The sequence below is a fragment of the Paramormyrops kingsleyae genome, chromosome 2 (assembly GCF_048594095.1).
Source record: "Paramormyrops kingsleyae isolate MSU_618 chromosome 2, PKINGS_0.4, whole genome shotgun sequence".
NCBI classification, from domain to species: Eukaryota; Metazoa; Chordata; class Actinopteri; order Osteoglossiformes; family Mormyridae; genus Paramormyrops; species Paramormyrops kingsleyae.
This window is the reverse complement of record NC_132798.1, coordinates 27764573-27784240: the sequence shown is the minus strand read 5'-3', so window position 1 is coordinate 27784240 and position 19668 is coordinate 27764573. Positions and strand designations below refer to the sequence as shown.

At 39.9% G+C, this 19668-nt stretch overlaps 1 protein-coding gene across 1 annotated transcript; it reads left to right on the top strand.

Annotated features, from left to right (window-relative positions):
• Positions 1 to 247: 247 nt before the first annotated feature.
• Positions 248 to 19451, top strand: LOC111850313 (hyaluronan and proteoglycan link protein 1-like). Its single transcript, XM_023824067.1, has 5 exons — positions 248 to 324; positions 9773 to 9881; positions 15411 to 15776; positions 17812 to 18114; positions 18615 to 19451. Exons 2-5 carry the CDS (start codon positions 9800 to 9802, stop codon positions 18902 to 18904), a joined length of 1041 nt encoding a protein of 346 aa, XP_023679835.1. The 5' UTR covers positions 248 to 324; positions 9773 to 9799; the 3' UTR covers positions 18905 to 19451.
• The last annotated feature ends 217 nt before the right edge of the window (positions 19452 to 19668 follow it).

Genomic DNA, 19668 nt, shown 5'->3' with positions numbered 1-19668 from the left:
ACAACGACCACAGAATAATACTACAGCCAAATAACGTGTTTCTATATATTCCTACATCTGCTCTTAAAATAGAGTTTATGGGTGACCAGACACGTAACTGGATGTTACGTGACACCTATCACAACAAACCAATGCTAATCATATATCTAGCTTATATTTAAGCTAGTTAACTTCTGTTGTACGAATTAATCAGAGTAGCAACGATTGCCGTAGGACGTACTGTAGTTTTTTGTCTATGACGTGTGACCTACTATACATATGAGCAAGTCCGGTTACTCACTCGGCGCAGTGTTTTTACTCAGTCCGGACAGGCGGATTTAGCAGGTAAGCTGACCACACATTCATTTAAGTTTGTTTCTGGTGTAAATTATATTGTGACTTCCGTCATCAAGGAGAAAATGTATGTAAAAATATACAAAAATATTTTTTACATATGGGTAGCCTAGGCCAAATCTTGTAGACTCTCATGCACTAATCAAAGTTAGCCACTTCATTGCACTGATTTAAGGAATAATCAGTAAATAATTATATTGTGATGTTCTTACATCCGAGAATGGCATGTTTTTTTTTATTATTTTTTATTTACGTTTTTAATACGAATTCGTTTTACAAATAGGCTAACATTTTCCACACCATTTCACTGCATAACTATGCAGTATTTGAAAGCTTTCAGGCGAGATTCCTCCCTCCTTTAAATTCTAGCGACTTCCTGCAAGTGGCGATATCAACCTGTTTGAAACTTAAAAATGTTTCTTGATGAGAATCGTGACAATTTATACCAATGATGCTATCGAATCAGACCAACCACAAATAGACCTATGAAAACATTTCTTGATCAATGGATTAATTAAACCTTGACAGATTCAGTGATTAAACACACAGCTGCATTTTAATTTATATAACTATGCATCAGGACAAAACAATATTAAAGTTTAATATTTGCGTCCGCATAAGTATGAATTTTTTTAATATGCATATTTAAATGGACTTTAAATGGATTTTCTTTTTTCCAAATTAACATTATTAATGTTTCCATCAAAATGAACACAAATCGTATCATTTGTCGCTGGTCTGAGGAGGTAATGAAATTTATTTGCGATTATATAAATAATGAAACTTATACTGTGGACATATACAGGATTCGCTTCTATGAAAAGAATTGCCAGTTAATTGAGGACTTTTGTAAAGTAAAATTACGTCACGATTAAGAAGATGTTCAATTTGATTGACAGTTCTGTGTAGAAATGAGTGTCATCTATCAGTTTTAAAACTGAAAGGGTCTATATTAAGGCGCAGGCTGTTCAGAGAGACTCGCATTAAACGGTTTAGCCAGGCGGTCGCTTGGTATGAATGAGAGATTTAAACAGTTTTAAGCACATGGTGGTTATTCTGAACTGAACATTTAACAAAAATGTAACAGAAGACGGACGTAATGTGGGGAGACTTGAAGATCTTAAAATAACTTAAAGACTTTGCCATTTTGAATGGAGCATTTAAAGTTAAAATAAAAAAATCTCACAATAGTACAGCCGTGGTCGACTAGCGTTCGTATTTCAAACCAGGACCACTATATGCAAGTCAATTTGGACGTATCTCGATATTCTACCTGTGCTTTACATATACATTACTGCATGCATACTGTATCAGGTTAGGTATAGAGAGTGGGTCATTCTCCTACACCAGTTACAGCAGTTATACTAATTAAGCGATACACCTGCTAAGGTCCTACTACCTCCGCTTTGATTAGTGTATATTATTTACTATGGACCTTGGACGTAAAAGCGTAAAACTGAGGATGTCCTCTAGGGGACGATTTGTAGTAACATTTAACGGTAACTATCACAGAAAGAAAAAGCTCCAGATTTCTGAATGGATTAAAATTTGGAAACTATAACACACTGGTTAGATTAGTATATACATCCCATTTAAAATGGGATGTAATTGTTCTGTTTTGCTGTTTTATTGTGCTTGGTATGCAAACAGTCAGGCCCATCCTTTGTGTATCATGGCGATTCTGTGAGTACGGGAGTTACCACACACATCCTCAGGTGGAGGGTTTGAATCCTCCACTCTGTATGTCTGCCGTTTGCCTGTTCTCTGTCTTGTGTAGGGTCTTCCTACAGCCCGAAGACAGGAAGTTATGCAACTGATCGTTCTCTCAAATTCCCCATGTAGAATAATTGTATGTATGCGTATGTATATATGTGCTCAGTGATATACTGCCATGCCAAACAAATCAAGCTTTGTTCCCTGTGCTGCCTGGGATAGACTGCAGGTTCCCCTATGACCCTAACTAGGATAAGTGGGTGGATGATAGAAATCTAGGTGACCATGTCTAGGTGAGCCTGGCACTCCAAGATGGATGACAGCTCATCAAAGAGCTGTGGGACTTCATGGCAGACAAAGTATTCATGTCTCATGAGACTGAGGTATTTCAGATTATATTCCAGAATGTTTAGCAAAAAGCTAACACAGAGTCTGCTGTTGAGAATGGTGCTCATTTCATGCCATCTCTTCAGGGCAGGCAGGGTCTTCAGACAGGATAGAGGAGAAAATGACACAGAGGCATCTGTTTGTGTAAATGTAGTCCACTGAAGAATGACTGCACCGTCAGCAATCATTTTGAATTAAAACCTTGTGCATGTGTCTTTAAAGAAAAAACAACTAAAAACTCTTCGTGTTTCACTTGACTATTGGTGGTTACAATAACAGAAATCTTACTTGACTTGTATGATTTCAGTCATTTAAAATGTACAAAACACTACTCCTTAGCATTAATGAAATTCTCCATAAAAGGGCCTTATGTAATTGCTTCTGGCTTCTAGGGACAAGAAATGGCTAATCCATCTTCTAGTCTCCTGTTCGGAGTCTGAGTGAAATTGGATCATGATTTAGGATATTTGAAAACAAAATTGGAACTGTGGTTATTTCAGACAATAGCCTTTGCCTTTAATGCAGGCAGTACATAACTGCAAGATATTGTAAATGCTGGCAGTGGCAGCTTAAACATTAAATGCTGTTCTGGGTGTTAGTCAGTTATTGTACATACTGAGGCACTAAGATGAAAAAGGAAAGAAAACTATAATGAGCCTAATCTGCATAAATCTGTGCATATGCTGCCTTGACAATGCTTAGAGCTGATATCTCTCTTCTTCATTATTTTCAATGACCCTGAATAGCTCAGAATTATGCTGAGAAGGTATAAATTGTTGATTTTATGATTAATCTCGATTCTGGTTTTGACTATTCGATATCGATTCACAAAATCCCAGGATGGATCAACTTACCTTTTTATCGGTTCTCATATCATATAGGTGATTTCTCTCTCACCTATGGAGGGTTGCAATAGTATTGCGCAATTGCCTCATGCCGCCATCTTGGTGCATTGCCAATCATGGTAATGGAATACTCCGAGCATGTGAATGCAAGCAAGTCAAGTCATGCAGGGCGTTATTCTCACACCAGTCATATTCAGTACAATGCTTCCATTTCCGCAAAATAACATTTATATGAAAACAAAACAAATAAAATGAAATAAAAGCAAACAATGTAAAGAGAAAATGCATATTATTCAACGTGACCTGCTGTTATGAGAATATTGTGAATTACCTGTTTTTAAATGTTAAGGGTAACTCAATGCAGTGAAAATGACTACAAGTTAAAGGTAAAATTTATTTAAGAACTGCAGAGGGAAAAGTGTGGATGAAATATTTTGGTATATTCATGGGCATGTACAAGAATAAATTACATTGCTTTCAAATGGTAATGATACAGTGCTGTGCCTATTGTTGTTTTTATAACAGATCTGATTTGATCGCACATTAATAAATGTGTCTAAAACACAGATTGAATAGAATTTAAAGTAAATACAATTGGGCACTTGTGAATTGAATTGTGAGGTCAGGGCCAATTCCCAGCTCTAAATAATACCCATATGTTCCTCATATAAAAGATTCTAATTAATGTCTTGGTATGTATCTTTAAGGTAAAGTGCTTCTGAAACATGGCATGTGACTTTTAGATAGACTTGCCATTATTATTTTCAGCTACTCTTTTCAGTCAGAAGTCAGTTGTTGTGCTTTGAAAGAGACAGGTTGGTTTTGTTCTTAAGTAAGCATACCTTGAATAAAAATATTTAAGTATAGAAGTCTTTGGCCTTTCTTCAGTGGTTTTAACAGTTTGTTTCCAGTGACACTGCATATCGAATCAGAATTGAATCGAATCATTAGCTTGTGAATCGAAATAGAATGGAATCGGGGCATGTGTGCCACTACCCAACCCTAGTAAAATGCTAAATGCTCATTTAGAAATATGAAAAAAAAACTTTAATTTTGTAGTCTGCAGACTTGTGTTCCAGTATGCTCCTTAAATAGGAAAAAGGACATTAACAACAACAAGGAAATTAAGTTTGACAGATTTTCAGTACTTGTTGCCTGTGTTTATGTAGCTAAAAAATGAAGATATGACTCAGCTTGTAGTTCCTTCAGATTTGAAATAATTATGGCTTATTATTATTAGTAGTATCTCAGAAGCAGCTGTGGGTCTAGAATCTCTTATCTTACTCAATCATATAAGATAGCTTTATTGTTGTAGGCTAATATTTAAAAAACAAGACTAGAAAACTAGAACTAGAAAAGGGGGCTGTCTGAAACGACGACACTGTGTTCCCCGGACAGCCCTGGCACCTGCTCCGTACTAGTCCCACACTCAGAAATATGTAGATTTTCTAAAGTACTTGATAGATCCCCTGGAAATGTGAAAATTAATAAATGTGTTTTTACATAAACATTTATTGCACAATCCAGTTACATACTGCTCAAAAAATTAAAGGAACACTTTTTAAACAGAGTATAGCATCAAGTCTGTTAAACTTCTGGGATACTGATCTGGTCAGTTAAGTAGCAGAGGGGGTTGTTAATCAGTTTCAGCTGCTTTGGTGTTAATGAAATTATCAACAGGTGAACTAGAGGGGCAACAATGAGACGACCCCCAAAACAGGAATAGTTTAACAGGCGGAGGCCACTGACATTTTTCCCTCCTCATCTTTTCTGACTGTTTTTACTAGTTTTTCATTGGCGACAGTCAGTATCACTACTGGTAGCATGAGGCGATACCTGGACCCTACAGAGGTTGCACAGGTAGTTCGACTCCTACAGGATGGTGCATCAATACATCCCATTGCCAGAAGGTTTGCTCTGTCTCCCTGCACAGTCTCAAGGGCATGCAGGAGATTCCAGGAGATAGGCAGTTACTCTAGGAGAGTTGGACAGGGCCGTAGAAGATCCAGAGCCCTACAAAATGACCTTCAGCAGGCCACTGGTGTGCATGTCTCTGACCAAACAATCATAAACAGACTTCATGAGGATGGCCTCAGGGCCCGACGCCCTCTAGTGGGCCCTGCGCTCACTGCCTGGCACCGTGGGCACAAACAATTTATTTATGTACTTATTTGTTTGTTTGTTTATTTATTTATTTTTGTGTGCCAAATGTACATTTAACTGATACGTTTATCCGAAAAAACTTACAATAAAGGAAAGGGCTACAATTTGTGTGCATCCTAGAATTTAAACCCAAGAGCTCTGCATTAGCAATCTGTTGAGCTACAGCTGCACTCTTGATGCAATGCAAAATTACAGTATATAGCAGGGATACAATCAATAAAAACAGTATTCATAATCAAAGTATTTTTAACTCTTGGCTCTTTCACTTAGAGTAGGCTATACCATTTCCTAACTCACAGAACAACAAGGTGCTTGTCAAACAAGTGACTTTATCTTGTCCAATGGCTGAGCTCAATGGTTAAACATGGTTAATTACTCACCTTTTCAGACATACGCACACATACACACATATATACACAGTTGAGAGCAAAGCTTGGAGTCCGAGTGCACGGTAAAGTCATTTGTTTGGCTACCCTGGAGTGCTTCATGCGACTTGTCTTAATGTAATTAAGTTCACCAGATCTGTGCCTTTTCTTTCTTGTGCTACCATTGACTAGGCTGGACTGAACTAGGGCTAAGTAACACAAATGAATTCCCCCATGATACAGTAAGTTTAGCCAGGCCAGGGTTTGCCCATGATAAATTTTGCTGAATGAAAATACCACAGTCTGAAGGAAATATTATTACAAGTCTACCTTATGCACTTTCCTAAACCCTCCAAAAAAAAGAGAGACAATTAAATTATCTCACAATAAATTTCGCTGACTAGCTCCCGGACCGCTATGTATAAAACAGGGAGGCTAGCAATGAAAAATCAATATAAACTTATACAATATTCAGAAAAAACTGTGGGACACAAGCTAATTATCATTGGATTGATTTAGTTAGTTTGATTCATGTCTGTGTATCATTTAAAATGTTTTTTTAATGAAAGTTTGGGTGATAGCATTAGTTTCTTTGAACATTTTTTTGCAAATGAAATTGTTTACTAGCTTGATTTTATGACTGCTGTAATGAGATTTGTGAAAAATCTGTTAGCTGCATGCAAAAACAGGAAACACTGTCTGTTTCAATAAACTGACTAGTACCTCCAGTTTCTTCATCATCTAGGCCTACTGTATTACTGGAAAATATAAAGTGCAATCTGTTCAGCCAAATAGCCCTGCAGGCAATATTATTTGGCAGGCTATATTTCAAGGGGATAGCATATGACATCTTTCTAATTTTGAATTGATGTTTGTTGAAATAATTTTTATGGAAGCGCAGTGTATATGTTACAGTGTGGATGGTAAAATCACTTTGGGACTGCTACTGTATGCAGTTATTTTAATTATTGGGTGCCGCAGTGGTTTTATGGGTAACATTGTTGCCTCACATCACAAATCCCACTCCTGTTGGATAACCAGCTGGAAGACTGAGTTCCTGTACAGCTAGTTCTATAGGTCCCTTTACTGGATAAGCAGCCTGAAAATGGCTAGGTTTCTGTGTGGGGAGTTCCATATGCCCCTCCACTGGATAAGCAGATGGAAGACTGAGTTCCTGTACAGGGAGTTCCAAATGCCCCTCTACTGGATAAGCAGCTGAAATATACACTATATGGACAAAAGCATTGGAACACCTGGCCATTACACCCATAGGAACGTTTATGACATCCCATTCTAAATGCATAAGCATCAATATGGAGTTGCTCCGCCTTTGCAACTATAACAGTGGCCACTCTTCTGAAAAGGCCTAGCTTTCCACAAGATTTTGGAGTATGTTTGCGGGAATTTTTACCCAGTCATCCAGAGGAGCATTTGTGAGGTCAGGCACCGATGTTGGATGTGAAGGCCTGGCTCGCAATCTCTGTTCTAATTCATCCCAAAGGTGTTTGATGGGTTTGAAGTCAGGGCTCTGTGCGGGCCAGTGAAGTTCTTCCACACCAAACTCACCTGTTTATATGGATGTTGCTTTGTGCATGGGGACACAGTCATGCTGGAACAGAAAAAGGACCTTCCCCAAACTGTTCCTGCAAAGTTAGAAGCACAGAATTGTCCATAATGTCTTGGTATGTCTTGGTGAATATAACTACAAAGAATACTGCCACTATACGTACACATATGAGATTGATTCACATGCTAAAACTTGGATGGGAAATGGTATATGAAGACAGAAGCAGTGCTAAGTAATGGCAGCACAATGAACCAATCATGTTAACTGATTTAAAACAGATGGACAACACACCGCACAGTTAGCCCTGAAAGATGGCCAGCAACAACAGAAGTAACAAATATGTTAGTTCTTTTTTTAAAACAATGGTTGCTACTGGCTGAACATGTGCTGCCTGTTTTATGTCACAATTCAGAAGGATACACAAACACACACACATACTCATGCCCCTGGGGCACAAGTAACTTCCTCATGCCAGACATAACTGTTCACTTATCCAACAGTTTCTCATGAATAGGAGGATCACATCACATCACAAGTGACCTTCAAAAAGTGGTGGTGAACTGCACTGCTATAGGACAGTTCATATCAGGCTCCTAGACACAGGACTGAAGTTCCATAAAGCAAGGAAGAAGCCCTTCATCAGTGAGAAGCAGGGAAGAGCCAGGCTGCAAAATATATATACAGTGGTACCTCAGTTCTCAAATTCATTAGAACTCGAATTTCTTAAAAAGTCGACCAACCAGTTTGAAAAAAAAAATACCTAGAACTCGATCTGAATCAAGTCGAACTATGAACGCCGACCTAAGATAACTTGTATGCGCGGGGAAATTAGTCACGTGGCACGTCTCTCAGTGGAAACAAAGGGTTATCACGATCTGCCGCGCAGGGACCGGGGAAGCAGGGACAATACTCAAGCGATCGGGAAACACGGGGTTTAATTGAGAATTTAAGTATCTCAGGATACTTAAACTCCTTCACTAAGGACAGACTATTTCCCCTCACCCGAAAGAAGTAATCCAGAGTGCACCATAGCCTTAGATTTGGAGGTACTTATTCTTAACCCTTCTGCTTCACGCTTGACATTGAATCATTCAAACACAACGTCATCTGCAGATAGAAGTGATGGTACCTCTAGCCGTCCATATCGGATGCCCATCCAGCCACGACTTTGCCTTGGTATCCTGTCCATGAAAATCATGAATGGATGTGGAGGCAAACTATACCCTTGACGGAGGTTAACATACTGTACCCTCTGAATGGCTGAAGTTTTGCACCAGGCATGTAGACACAAATTCGTACACAATTTTAACAAGACCAAATGGACAGATTTCATCTTCCCCTGCAGCATGTCCACCAAAATAGCCACTGATCACCATAAAGGCTTCAGCCCCAGTGATAGACTCTAGACTTTGATACACTAGATGTTTTCCTTCTTGTAAGAGGGCATGTCACTGAGTTGAGGAGATCAAAATGTTCCTTCCATTACTTAGGAATCTCCTCTAAGTTGGATAGAGTTTCCCTATCCCAGCTAAACACCCTGAGCAAGGCTTCACCTGCCCCTCCTGAGACATCTCTGGGTTTTCCAAACCATCTCGGAAACTCTCCATTGCTTCTCAATACTCCTCATATGCACCGGCTTTGGCCTATGTAACTGTTTTTGCTCCAGCCTTTCTGGCATGTCCGTACCTTTCAGTGGGCTCAGGAGACCCATGTGCAAACATTCCATGAAGGCCTCCTTCTTCAACTTGATATCTTCCCTCGCCAGAGGTGTCCTCCAGTGGGTCCCAGAGTTAGCTCCATAACAGGCAGCTGTAGCCGCAGCTGTTTACAACCTCTGCGATAACAAGAGGCCCTGACCATGTTGACGTCATTTGGTACATGGTAGAATTTTCTTTTTCCCTGGAGGTGTGCGTTGAATTCATCTTTTACCAAACTTTCAACCAGACGTTCCCAGCAAACCCTGATTCGTCATATAGGATTTCCTGGCCCATCTACTGTAACTTGCTGAATCAGTCTCACCATCAATTGGTTCAGCTGATGGCTTTGCTTCTCTCTTGAGCCTCCAAAATATATGGCCTCCACTCGGATGACAAGGCTATAAATTCAGTCTTTGGCTTTGGCATTTTCACAGTTTTTAAATTTAAGTAAACCATATGGACACAAAAAAATGAGCCTCACTCGCTGCAGAAATTCTATCTCCACAATCGCTTGTTTGAGAATGGGGTGTTTTTTGATCCAGGATTGTTTGAAGTAAAAGCACTTAAGAGGGTCTTCAGGGGAGCCCTAGCTTTTCAATAGCACTCAGATTTGCAGCTGTAAAAGCTGCCAACCACAAAAGAAATACATCTGTGCATTGAATCCAGTTTTCTGACGTTTCATACATATTTATTCTTTTTCAGCAAAGAGGCCCCTTGGTGCATAAAAAAATGATTACCTTGCTTGCCTTCGCATTAATTTTCGACCATGCTTACAGCAACGTGGATCCCAAAATTCCTGTCTACGTATCAGGTGAGGAGAACTGTGTATGCATGTATGTATATACAGTATGTACTGCACAGTCTGCATGACCTCATTGAAAAGCATCCTGAATTTTATTTTTTTTGTTAAATGGTGCATGAATTGATACCTTTGGTAGTTAAATTGTTTTTTGTTTCCCTGATTTTTAATTACATCAGAATTAACTATATGGGGAGTAAACAAATATATTTGTGTTTATATTACTAAACAATATTTAAATATTAAGAATAATTTTAATACTACTAATAATATTTCTTACCTATGTCCTTTCCATTCTAGACCAAAAAGGAGTGTGCTCCTTTTTGTAAAACAATGAAGATAAAATTTGGCCCTTATCAACCAGCACAACAGCCACATATTAGACTATTTATTTGTGTTAAACTAGGTATACTATGTATCAAAGAATGGCACATCTTGGCGTCTTTCCACACTACATTTTGCCGACCTGGGGGGGTGGATCGATTGTCAGCCAGTTGAGTATGTATATAGAGCCCCAATTTTCCGTTCGGCAACAGTTTTAAGAAATTTCCGACAAACCCCCCCGATCGGAGGCAAATCGAAAGTGATCGGCGCTGGCACATAGGCTCTCGATCGCTATGTGTAAATTGTTCACGACGTGACTCGATGAAGTGATCGATGTGTCGTGGAGCTCCCAGCAGATATCTAGCATGCTACATATCTGGACTTGTCGGCGACACCAAATCCTGTAGGTGTGAAAGATGCTGGGACTGGCAATGAGGGCAGCGACTAGCCACAGCCAATGATAGTGTTAGACACGATATGAGGCGAAACCTGAGGGAGAAACTTAAAAACATGTAAAAAGTTCAGTTTGTTTAGAAACTATTCTTAGTGCTCAGGGACACATACATACAGTATACACACACACACACAAACACACACACAGGTTTGTAATTATATCTTTGCAGGGACTCTCTTTTGGTTGCATTCACAGATCTTTGTGGGGACCTGAAAAATGGTCTCCACAATGTCAAAAAAACAGGTTTATGTCCCCCATAATGTAATATAAACCTAATCCACACACACACACACAAGTGTGCACAGGTCATCTTGGACAGAATTGCCTTCATGAAACTAAACCGAGATAAGTAACCTGTATCTAGAAAAGAGAAGGAAAGACACAAGCTTAATGCTTAGTCCTAAATGACACACTATTGTCCCTTTTTTGTTGTTTCAGCAATTTTACTGTATTATGTGCTTTCTGTTTTTGAAGAAGGGTTAGTGTAAATTGTGAAGACAGGTTTTGCACACAGTTAAATGGGTGTTTGATAGGTGTTTTGATGCCCTAATAACAAAAATTATTACAATATGAAATGGGCATACACTTAAATTTGATGAGTGTTTTAATGTCCTAATAACAAAAATGAAACAGGGAAAGGTATAAGGTTGTGTTGTTGATATAAGCAGAAAATAAATACGACCTGTGAAGGAAATATGATTGTATTGCACATTTTCTAACAGGTTTTAGGCATTCATATTTATATATGAAAGAAGTATGGTAAGTCAGTAACACATGCTCAGCCTAGATAACTTAAGTGTCATCAGGTGTGCTTATGTATAAGGTATGCTTACTTCTCAAGGGAATCTTTACAGGCAGGAGAAATATCCTTCACCAAAATCTATTTCAGTATCATGAACCTGCCTGAGAAAATTATGACTAAAATTAAACCTGAGTTCCATTGACTAAACCTTAACTAAAACAAAACAAAAAAGAAAAGACTAAAATGTGACTTTGATCCCACTACAATTTTCAGTAAGTGACTACGGTCAGGTCAGGTAAGGTTGGGGAGCATGTGCTGATGCAGCGCATTGCTGCACCCATCACATGGAGGAACTCCTCGGGGTCCCAGGTGGCAACCCACACTCCGGAAATGGCCATCCAACTGCCACAGCCAGGTGTTACGTGAGCACAGTAAATCTTTCTTTACGAGTGGATGCCCCAAAGTTGCCGGACCCCACAACCCTGTCCAACACCCAGTCCATACAAGCATTGAACAGAGTAGGAGCAAGAACACACCCCTGGCGAATCCCAGAATCAACGGGGAAGAACGTGGATGTTCTCCTTCCACTCTGCACAGCACTCACAGTACCAGTGTACAAGCCGGCCACGACGTGCAGCAACTTCGGGGGGATCCCGCAAAGTCTCAGGATGTCCCACAGGGTAACTCAATCAACCAAGTCAAAAACTTTACGAAAATCGACAAAGGCTGCAAAGAACCTCTACCGATATTTGTGCTTGCACTCGATGAGAATCCTCCATGCCAGGATACGACTGATAGTTGACTTCTTAGGCGTAAAACTAGACTGCTCCGGTCGCTAACAGGTGAGCAAGTAATCACGGATGACCCTAGCAAGGACTTTACCCGGCACTGAAAGTAGTGTTATCCCCCTGTAGTTGCCGCAATCCAGGCGATCACCCTTTAGGGTCTTATCACGGAAGTCTGTGGTCAGAATTCACAAACTGGGCACTTCTGTAGACCCTGCAGTTCTGGAGGAGCCTCGAGCATCTACCCATGAGGATGTGATCGATCTCCTTTGCCGCACCCCCAGTATTGTAGTACCAAGCTCAGCGATGCGGTTCAGGATGTTGGAACCATGGGTCCGTTGACCCACAGCCCTTGATCTATCGCAAAGTCAAGGAACATGGAGTCTCTCACCCCGGTCTTCAGACCCATGGGGACTGACTCACCTATGACCAGAGTAGTGTCACCTAATGGACACCCATCAACCACCAAGCCGATCCACTACAGCAACAGCTACTCTCTGATTATGGCAGTCACCAGACCGACCAGACCGAAAGTAGGTATACCCACCCACTCCCAGGTCTGCATTCCTCAGAGATTGCTGCCATTAAAATGCGGAGTTTACTAAGCTCCCCTGACAGCAGAGAAAGATGGTCATCTTGCCAGAGAGACAAGATGTTCCACACACTCATCCGGATGGGCCGCAATGCAGCAGGCGACACCTCAGCACCACACCAGCCCCAATCCCTAATAAGCCTGACTCTATTAGCTCTCCAATGGTTTCAACTCTTCCAGGGATGAGTCTCGTAAAGGCTTTCCCCCATCCCTTTCATGGTGTGTTCAGCCTTCCTGTGGGCAGCTGCAGCAGAGCTACAGAAGGGTATCGTGTCTGTTTATTCCAAGCTGTTATGAGTTGTTTTACGGTGGGTGGAGTGCCAATCCCGCCACCAACCCCAAAAATTTTATCCCTGCAAGGTGGAGGACCTGTTGCAGGGCCGGATGCAGTTTAACGTCATATCCAAGTGATGTCAAATGCGTCATACCCAACTACCATAAGTGACTAAAACTAAATTAAAAATTCTTGCCAAAATTATCACTGGTTGGGATTAAGGTTATGCCCAAATGAATGTACAAACATGAGTGTGTACGTGTCTGTGTGCCACCTCCAGCCCATAGAAAATGATGCTTAATGCTTCGCAATGGTTACTTATCTTAAAGAGACATATGAAAATTATTCTTCATGAGGACAAGCCTAAAATATTGAATCGTTTAGTGCACAAGTGTCAAACTCCAGTCCTGGAGGGCCGGAGCCCTGCACATTTTTGGGTTTCCCCTCATTTAACACACCTGATTCAACTCCTTGTGCTAATTAACACACAGCTCTTGAGCTGAATCATTTGTGGTGGAACAGGGAAAGAATTAAGCTACACGGGGCTCTGGTCCTCCAGGACTGCAGTTTGACACCCCTGGTTTAGGGGATTAACTGCTGTAAAGGGTCAGTAAATAATTTACTGTGCAAACTAGAAACAGATCTCACTTCTCCTTACTGAAACTATCTAGGGTGCACTGAGCACACGTTGGGTAGGTTCCATATAAAAAGGTAATTTTCTAAATCTGTGGGTGACAACATGTTGACCACGAGCTAGTAGTGGCCCACAGGGAGCCAATGAGAAGCCTGTATAACACTAGATTATGTTTTTATTTATATATTTTGCATATACATGTTTGTATTTGATTTTCTGTCGAATGATGTGTGCCACACTGTCACAGTGCACTGCAGAGTTGATGTGAAAGGATAAAGTTCTACACTGCCAACTCTCATGTTCACAACTCTTAATAAAAACAGGTTAGGTTAAAACATAGTTTGACTAAAAGCAATCCCAGGTGGTATATTAGAATATTTTTTTGATTTTGGGGCAGTAAAGCTTAAATATTAATATATTTGATACTCTTGTGTTTTTTGTTTACACTTAAATTTACGTCATTTGGCAGACACCATTAACCAGAGTGGCTTGCATAAGTGTTTAGAGGTTTCATTAGTGAATACATTCTGATACTGGTTCAATAGAACCCGGCTAAGAATATTAACACTCTAAAAACCCTGTTGGCAAGTATTTTTTTTTACAAGAGTATAATCCTGGAAGTGCTAATCCAAGTACTTCCGAAAGAGGTAGGCTTTTAGCCGCTGTTTGAAGGCACTCAATGACTCAGCTGTTCGGACGTCTAGGAGAAGTACATTCCACCGCTTGTTTTTGTTGTGGTTTCATTTATTCCAATCTTGCCTGTAGAACTGCTGTAGATGTCTGACTGTAGAAGTCAGATCTTGATACACTAATTTCCAGTTTCAAACTATATACTCCATCCTTGTGCCCTATGCTGCCTGGGATAGGCTCCAGGCCCCCCACAACCCTGACCACGGATAACAGATTAGAAAGTGGATGATAGGTGGATAATCATTACTTGAGCTGGCGTCGCATCATCCAGGTGGGTGCTACACAGTGGTGGTTCGAGTGGCTCCTCATTGGTTCTGTAAAATGCTTTGGGAGTCTTAAAAAGCACCATATAAATGTAACATTCATTTATTCATTCATAACACTTAGTGTGGTTTTCATGAGGTGTTACATGTACCAGACTGAGCCTCCACCTGATGATTTTTGTAAAGTGAGGTTGTTCAATTGGAACGTTCTAATCTCCCCAAGGTAGGCAGGAAGACGGTTCCTGGGAATATATAATATCAACAAAACATCACATTCTAGTACGTAATTCACTTCTCCACCTGCTGGAGGAGCCATAAGGGTCTGGTGCATTGTAGATCAGGTGGCAGTTGAAGGCAGGGGCCTTGGCAGATGTATTCCAGGCTAGAGCTGGGCGATATGTCCTAAAAATAAAATCTTTTTTTTTCCATAATAAATCCGATTTTCAATTTTAATCGATTTCCCCTCCCCTATTCAAAATCAAACTACAGATGACAAATAAATGGTTCAAAACAAGTTTAAACTTTTTTTTTTTACTTTAGAGTTAAAGTGCAATCTGACAAGCCAAAAAAGATGCTTTTAAGTGAGATGGCAGACCACGCCATTGTAAGCACTTTTAGAAACTTGTAAAAACTTTTAGCAATTACCCAACTAGATTTATACCCCTTATTTTCTACTAATTTTAGGCTTAGCTGGTCAAGTTGTAAGTTAACTCTCATGAGTTAGGTTTGAATAAGGTTTTAATTTAGGTTTGACAATAACAAAATATTATTTCTTGATTTCAGAAAATGGCTCTCGCCTGTCTGTGCATACACAGGAGACCACAGTGGTCACTCGGCGGGGCAGCAATGCCACTCTACCCTGCAGGTTACAAGGCAGTCCACATGACTTCTTTGCCACTGGCGAAGTGAGAATCAGATGGTCCAAGCTTTCGTTGGACCACTCGGATGAGGTGGATGTGCTGGTGTCCATGGGCATCTACAAGAAGTCTTTCGGCAGCTTCCACGACCGCGTGTACCTGAAAGAAGCCGATGAGAATGACGCCTCACTGGTCATCACTAATGTCACACTCCATGACACTGGCGTGTACAAATGTGAGATCATCGACGGCATGGATGATGGTGCTGGAATTATCACTTTGGAGCTGCAAGGTAAGCAGAGTAGTGTGCCAAGATTGCTTCTTGGTAAAGAGAATGCAGTTGCATACTTGAGGCAGATACAAATAACCATATCAGTAAATTGCTGATGCACAAAAGTGAGCTATACAAAGAATACTGACACACGTAAATCAGGGAATTTTCCACACACTAAATGAACCATTATACTACCAATTACTGTACTTAAATTGGTAGTGTCTCACCTCCTTTTTATCTTTGGCAGTAATGTTAAACATGGTTGACATTCATGACAGACAAATGCCCTTTAACCAGAAACGTAAGGGCTGTCCAAGAATTATTGTTTTCACCATTTCTTAATTATTATCTGTGAAGGTTAATTTGGTAGCATAGTTTCTCTTGTTTCCCCCAGCTAGACGTCCCTTGCTTATTTGGCTGAAGCAGCACAGTACAGGTAGAATGTTTCCTGGAAAGATTAGTGAAATGCAAACAGATCAGCACAATAAGACAGTGTGAATTAGGAAATTAAAATCCATAACATTAATTTATCATTTTTTGTAGTTTATAAAATGTTATTTAATCACTGTTCCTGCATTCATGATCTGTGGCAGTATCTGTGAGTGTTCCTTCATATGCTTCTGTTTAATGATTGTGGTGCTAGGATTTGTAGAATGGCTTTCTTGGGAAAAAGAAATTCCTTTGCCATCTCTGTCCATTTACTTATTGCCTCGAGACTGTGACATCATTGCTCCATAGATAACTTTGTCATGTTTATTTACAACAATACCAGGCACTCTTACAGCATAGCCATTATGTACCAATCCACTGGAACACAAATAAGAACACATAATACAATATACAGCTCTGGAAAAATGAGACCACAGCAAAATTTTCAGTTTCACACATTTCTCAATTTAGATTTCTTGCCTGTGTAAATATACATTTTTTTTGCAAACTCCAGCCAGGCTCTTCCCTGCTTCTCACTGATGAAGGGCTTCATTCTGCTTCTAGTAACCTGTTAAGAATTGTCCTAGCAGTGCATTTCACACCACTTAATGTTTCCCATTCGAAGGTCACTTGGGATCATCCATCAATTTATGAGGCACTACCGGATAAGTTGATGGTCATCTCTGGCATTAGAAAGTTGCTTCTGCCCTCTATCTGGCTGGCTTTTGGTCATTGCCAGTGTGTCCTGCTTCACCTTGTTCTTGTGTGCTGCTGTTTTAGAAACTTTGAACCTGGAAGCAACCTGCTGCTCAGCGTAGCCTTCTGCCAGCAGAACAAAGATTAAACCAGGATTTTAAAATGCAGATTCAAAAAAATAATAGTGGTCTCAATTTTTTTCCAGTGCTGCATATGCAATATGGTGGGTGGATTGGTGACTCTTAGGCTAGGGATTTGTTCCAGTAATCAGAAGTTTGCTGGTTTGAATCCTATGAATGCCAGGAGTGATCCTACTCCATTGGGCCCTTGAGCAAGGCCTTTAACTTGCAATTGCTTCATTCTGGGTATGACATGAATCTACATCCAGCCCTATAAGGAGGTCCTCCAACTTACAGAGAAATTTGGGGGTTGGTGGCAGGATTGGCACTCCAGCCACTGGAAAAAAAACTCACACTGGCCCATTCAGATTGGTGTGGTCCTGAGGTATCACCCACTGCATGGCTGCACTCAGGTTCTCATCCTGCTGTTATTGCAGTGCAACACACTGTAATCAGTGTGTGCTCCTTACCTGTATATGCCATATATAATAATTTGAATGTTTCCATTTATTGTTATGTAATTACATATCTCAACTACTAAATATAAACTTGTGCAACTTAATTATTTCCACACGAAAGCAGTATTAGGTAAAGCTGGTATATGCATATGTTATGATACCAGAAGCTAAATACCCAATAGATCAATATATATGAATTTTTAAATAATTTCTTTCTTTTTTTTAATTTGTGCAGAATTTGTTTCCAAATCTTCCTTAATTACTCTAAATTCATATTTTGGTTTTTATTTTCTTTTAATGTCTCTTTTAAATGGTTCAATAATCATATTCACTTATTTCTTCGAACAATAGGTGTTGTGTTCCCATATTCCCCTCGTCTGGGACGCTACAACCTGAATTTCTATGATGCAGAGACAGCTTGCCTGCGACAGGATGCAATTATGGCATCCACTGCCCAGCTGTACAGTGCTTGGAGAGAAGGCTTTGACTGGTGTAACGCTGGCTGGCTCAGTGATGGTTCTGTGCAATACCCCATTGCTGTTCCCAGGGAACCATGCGGTGGCAAGAATGCAGCTGCAGGCATGAGAAATTATGGATCACAGAATAAGCATAGCAACCACTATGATGTTTTCTGCTTCACCTCAGACTATAAAGGTCAGATCAACACTGAATGTACACATACTAATGTACATATACTAAAGACATTTTTTGTGAAATTTCTATAATGTTATTCAGCATAATAGGGTCGTGACGTGACTTTGATCTCATGAACTGCGATTATTAATGACACAATTGTCAATCACTACATTATTATTATTATCATCAACAATAATAAAAATAGGTGTCATGGTCACTTATGTGGAACTGTTACCTGACATCATTGCCTCACAACTTGTTGTATGAGCTCAAATGATGATAAATTTATTTTATGGTTAGGGGTTCAAATCCAGCCCCTCACTCAGATTGGATTTTACATGTTCTCCTTGTGTCACATGCCCAAGACACCCCCCCACTCACCCACCCCTATCTCCTGCAACACTACATTGGATAAGTGGTTTGGAAAAGGAAGGGTGTTACTAGCATTCATTTTATTAATATGCAACATTTTTAGATCTTTAAATACAAAATTGTTTTTTTTTTCCTCTCTCCCAAAGGGCACTTCTACTTCCTGACTCAGGCAAGCAAGCTAACATATGATGAGGCTGTGAAGGCTTGCAAGAAGGATGGTTCTGAGATTGCTAAGGTGGGGCAGATATATGCTGCCTGGAAAATAGGGGGGTATGATCGCTGTGATGCTGGCTGGCTTGCTGATGGCAGTGTACGCTACCCCATCTCAAAGCCACGGAAATACTGCAGCCCCACTGAGGCTGCTGTGCGTTTTGTTGGCTTTCCTGAGAAAAAGCACAAGTTGTACGGTGTTTACTGCTTCAAGGCCCTCAACTGAGAGCGAAACGGCAGTCAAGAATTAATTGATGTTTTCACTACAAATACTTTAACTAGCGTGAACTCTAACTGTGATAATCCTTTTTTAATAGATTTTTTTTATTCTATATTCAGTTTCTGTAAACATAAAGCAATTCACTGTTTATTCTTATAAATTTTACAGTGGTGAAGTTTAATTTGCAGATTAATTTACCTAATAGTTTTAATGCAAATGGGCAAGAATAAGAAATTCAAAACTGTGTGACACTATTTGTGACAGTCTTAGCCTGTTTGCGCATAAAACGGCTATGAGAACATGCAAGTTAGTTGAAATACCAGCTGAGGTGAATTGGAGTTGCCAAGTTGTCCGTAGGTGTGAATGTCTGCATGAATGATGTGTTTTGCCTGTGAGGGTTTGGTGATCCTGTATACAGTAGCACAAGCAGCGAATGAAAATGACTGAAAGATGGATGAGTCTGTTTTTAGTACAGAATAAACAATTCATTTAAAACATTAAAAAGTTGCAATGGAATACTGTGCAGGTCATAACTTGCCTTTTTATGTATTAAGTCCTGTCCTTTTGAAAATGTTGGTATTTTTTTTTCTTTTTATTAATTATTTTTCATGGAACTATTCCTTGTACCAAACTTAAAAAGTTCAAATAAAATGTTGATACAAAATATAACGAATTTGTAAATCATCATTTTTTGCTCACCTTTCAGCTTTTATGCTTTACTTTGCTAAGGTACGTAGGTCCCAGACCCCCGTGACCCTAAATACAGAAAA

Bases quoted from the DNA above. Each gene is read 5' to 3' on its own strand.
- LOC111850313 (XM_023824067.1), top strand. From the start codon at position 9,800: ATGATTACCTTGCTTGCCTTCGCATTAATTTTCGACCATGCTTACAGC. The intron at 15,777-17,811 runs GTAAGCAGAGTA...TTCGAACAATAG, and splicing joins TATCACTTTGGAGCTGCAAG to GTGTTGTGTTCCCATATTCC. The intron at 18,115-18,614 runs GTCAGATCAACA...TCTCTCCCAAAG, and splicing joins CTTCACCTCAGACTATAAAG to GGCACTTCTACTTCCTGACT.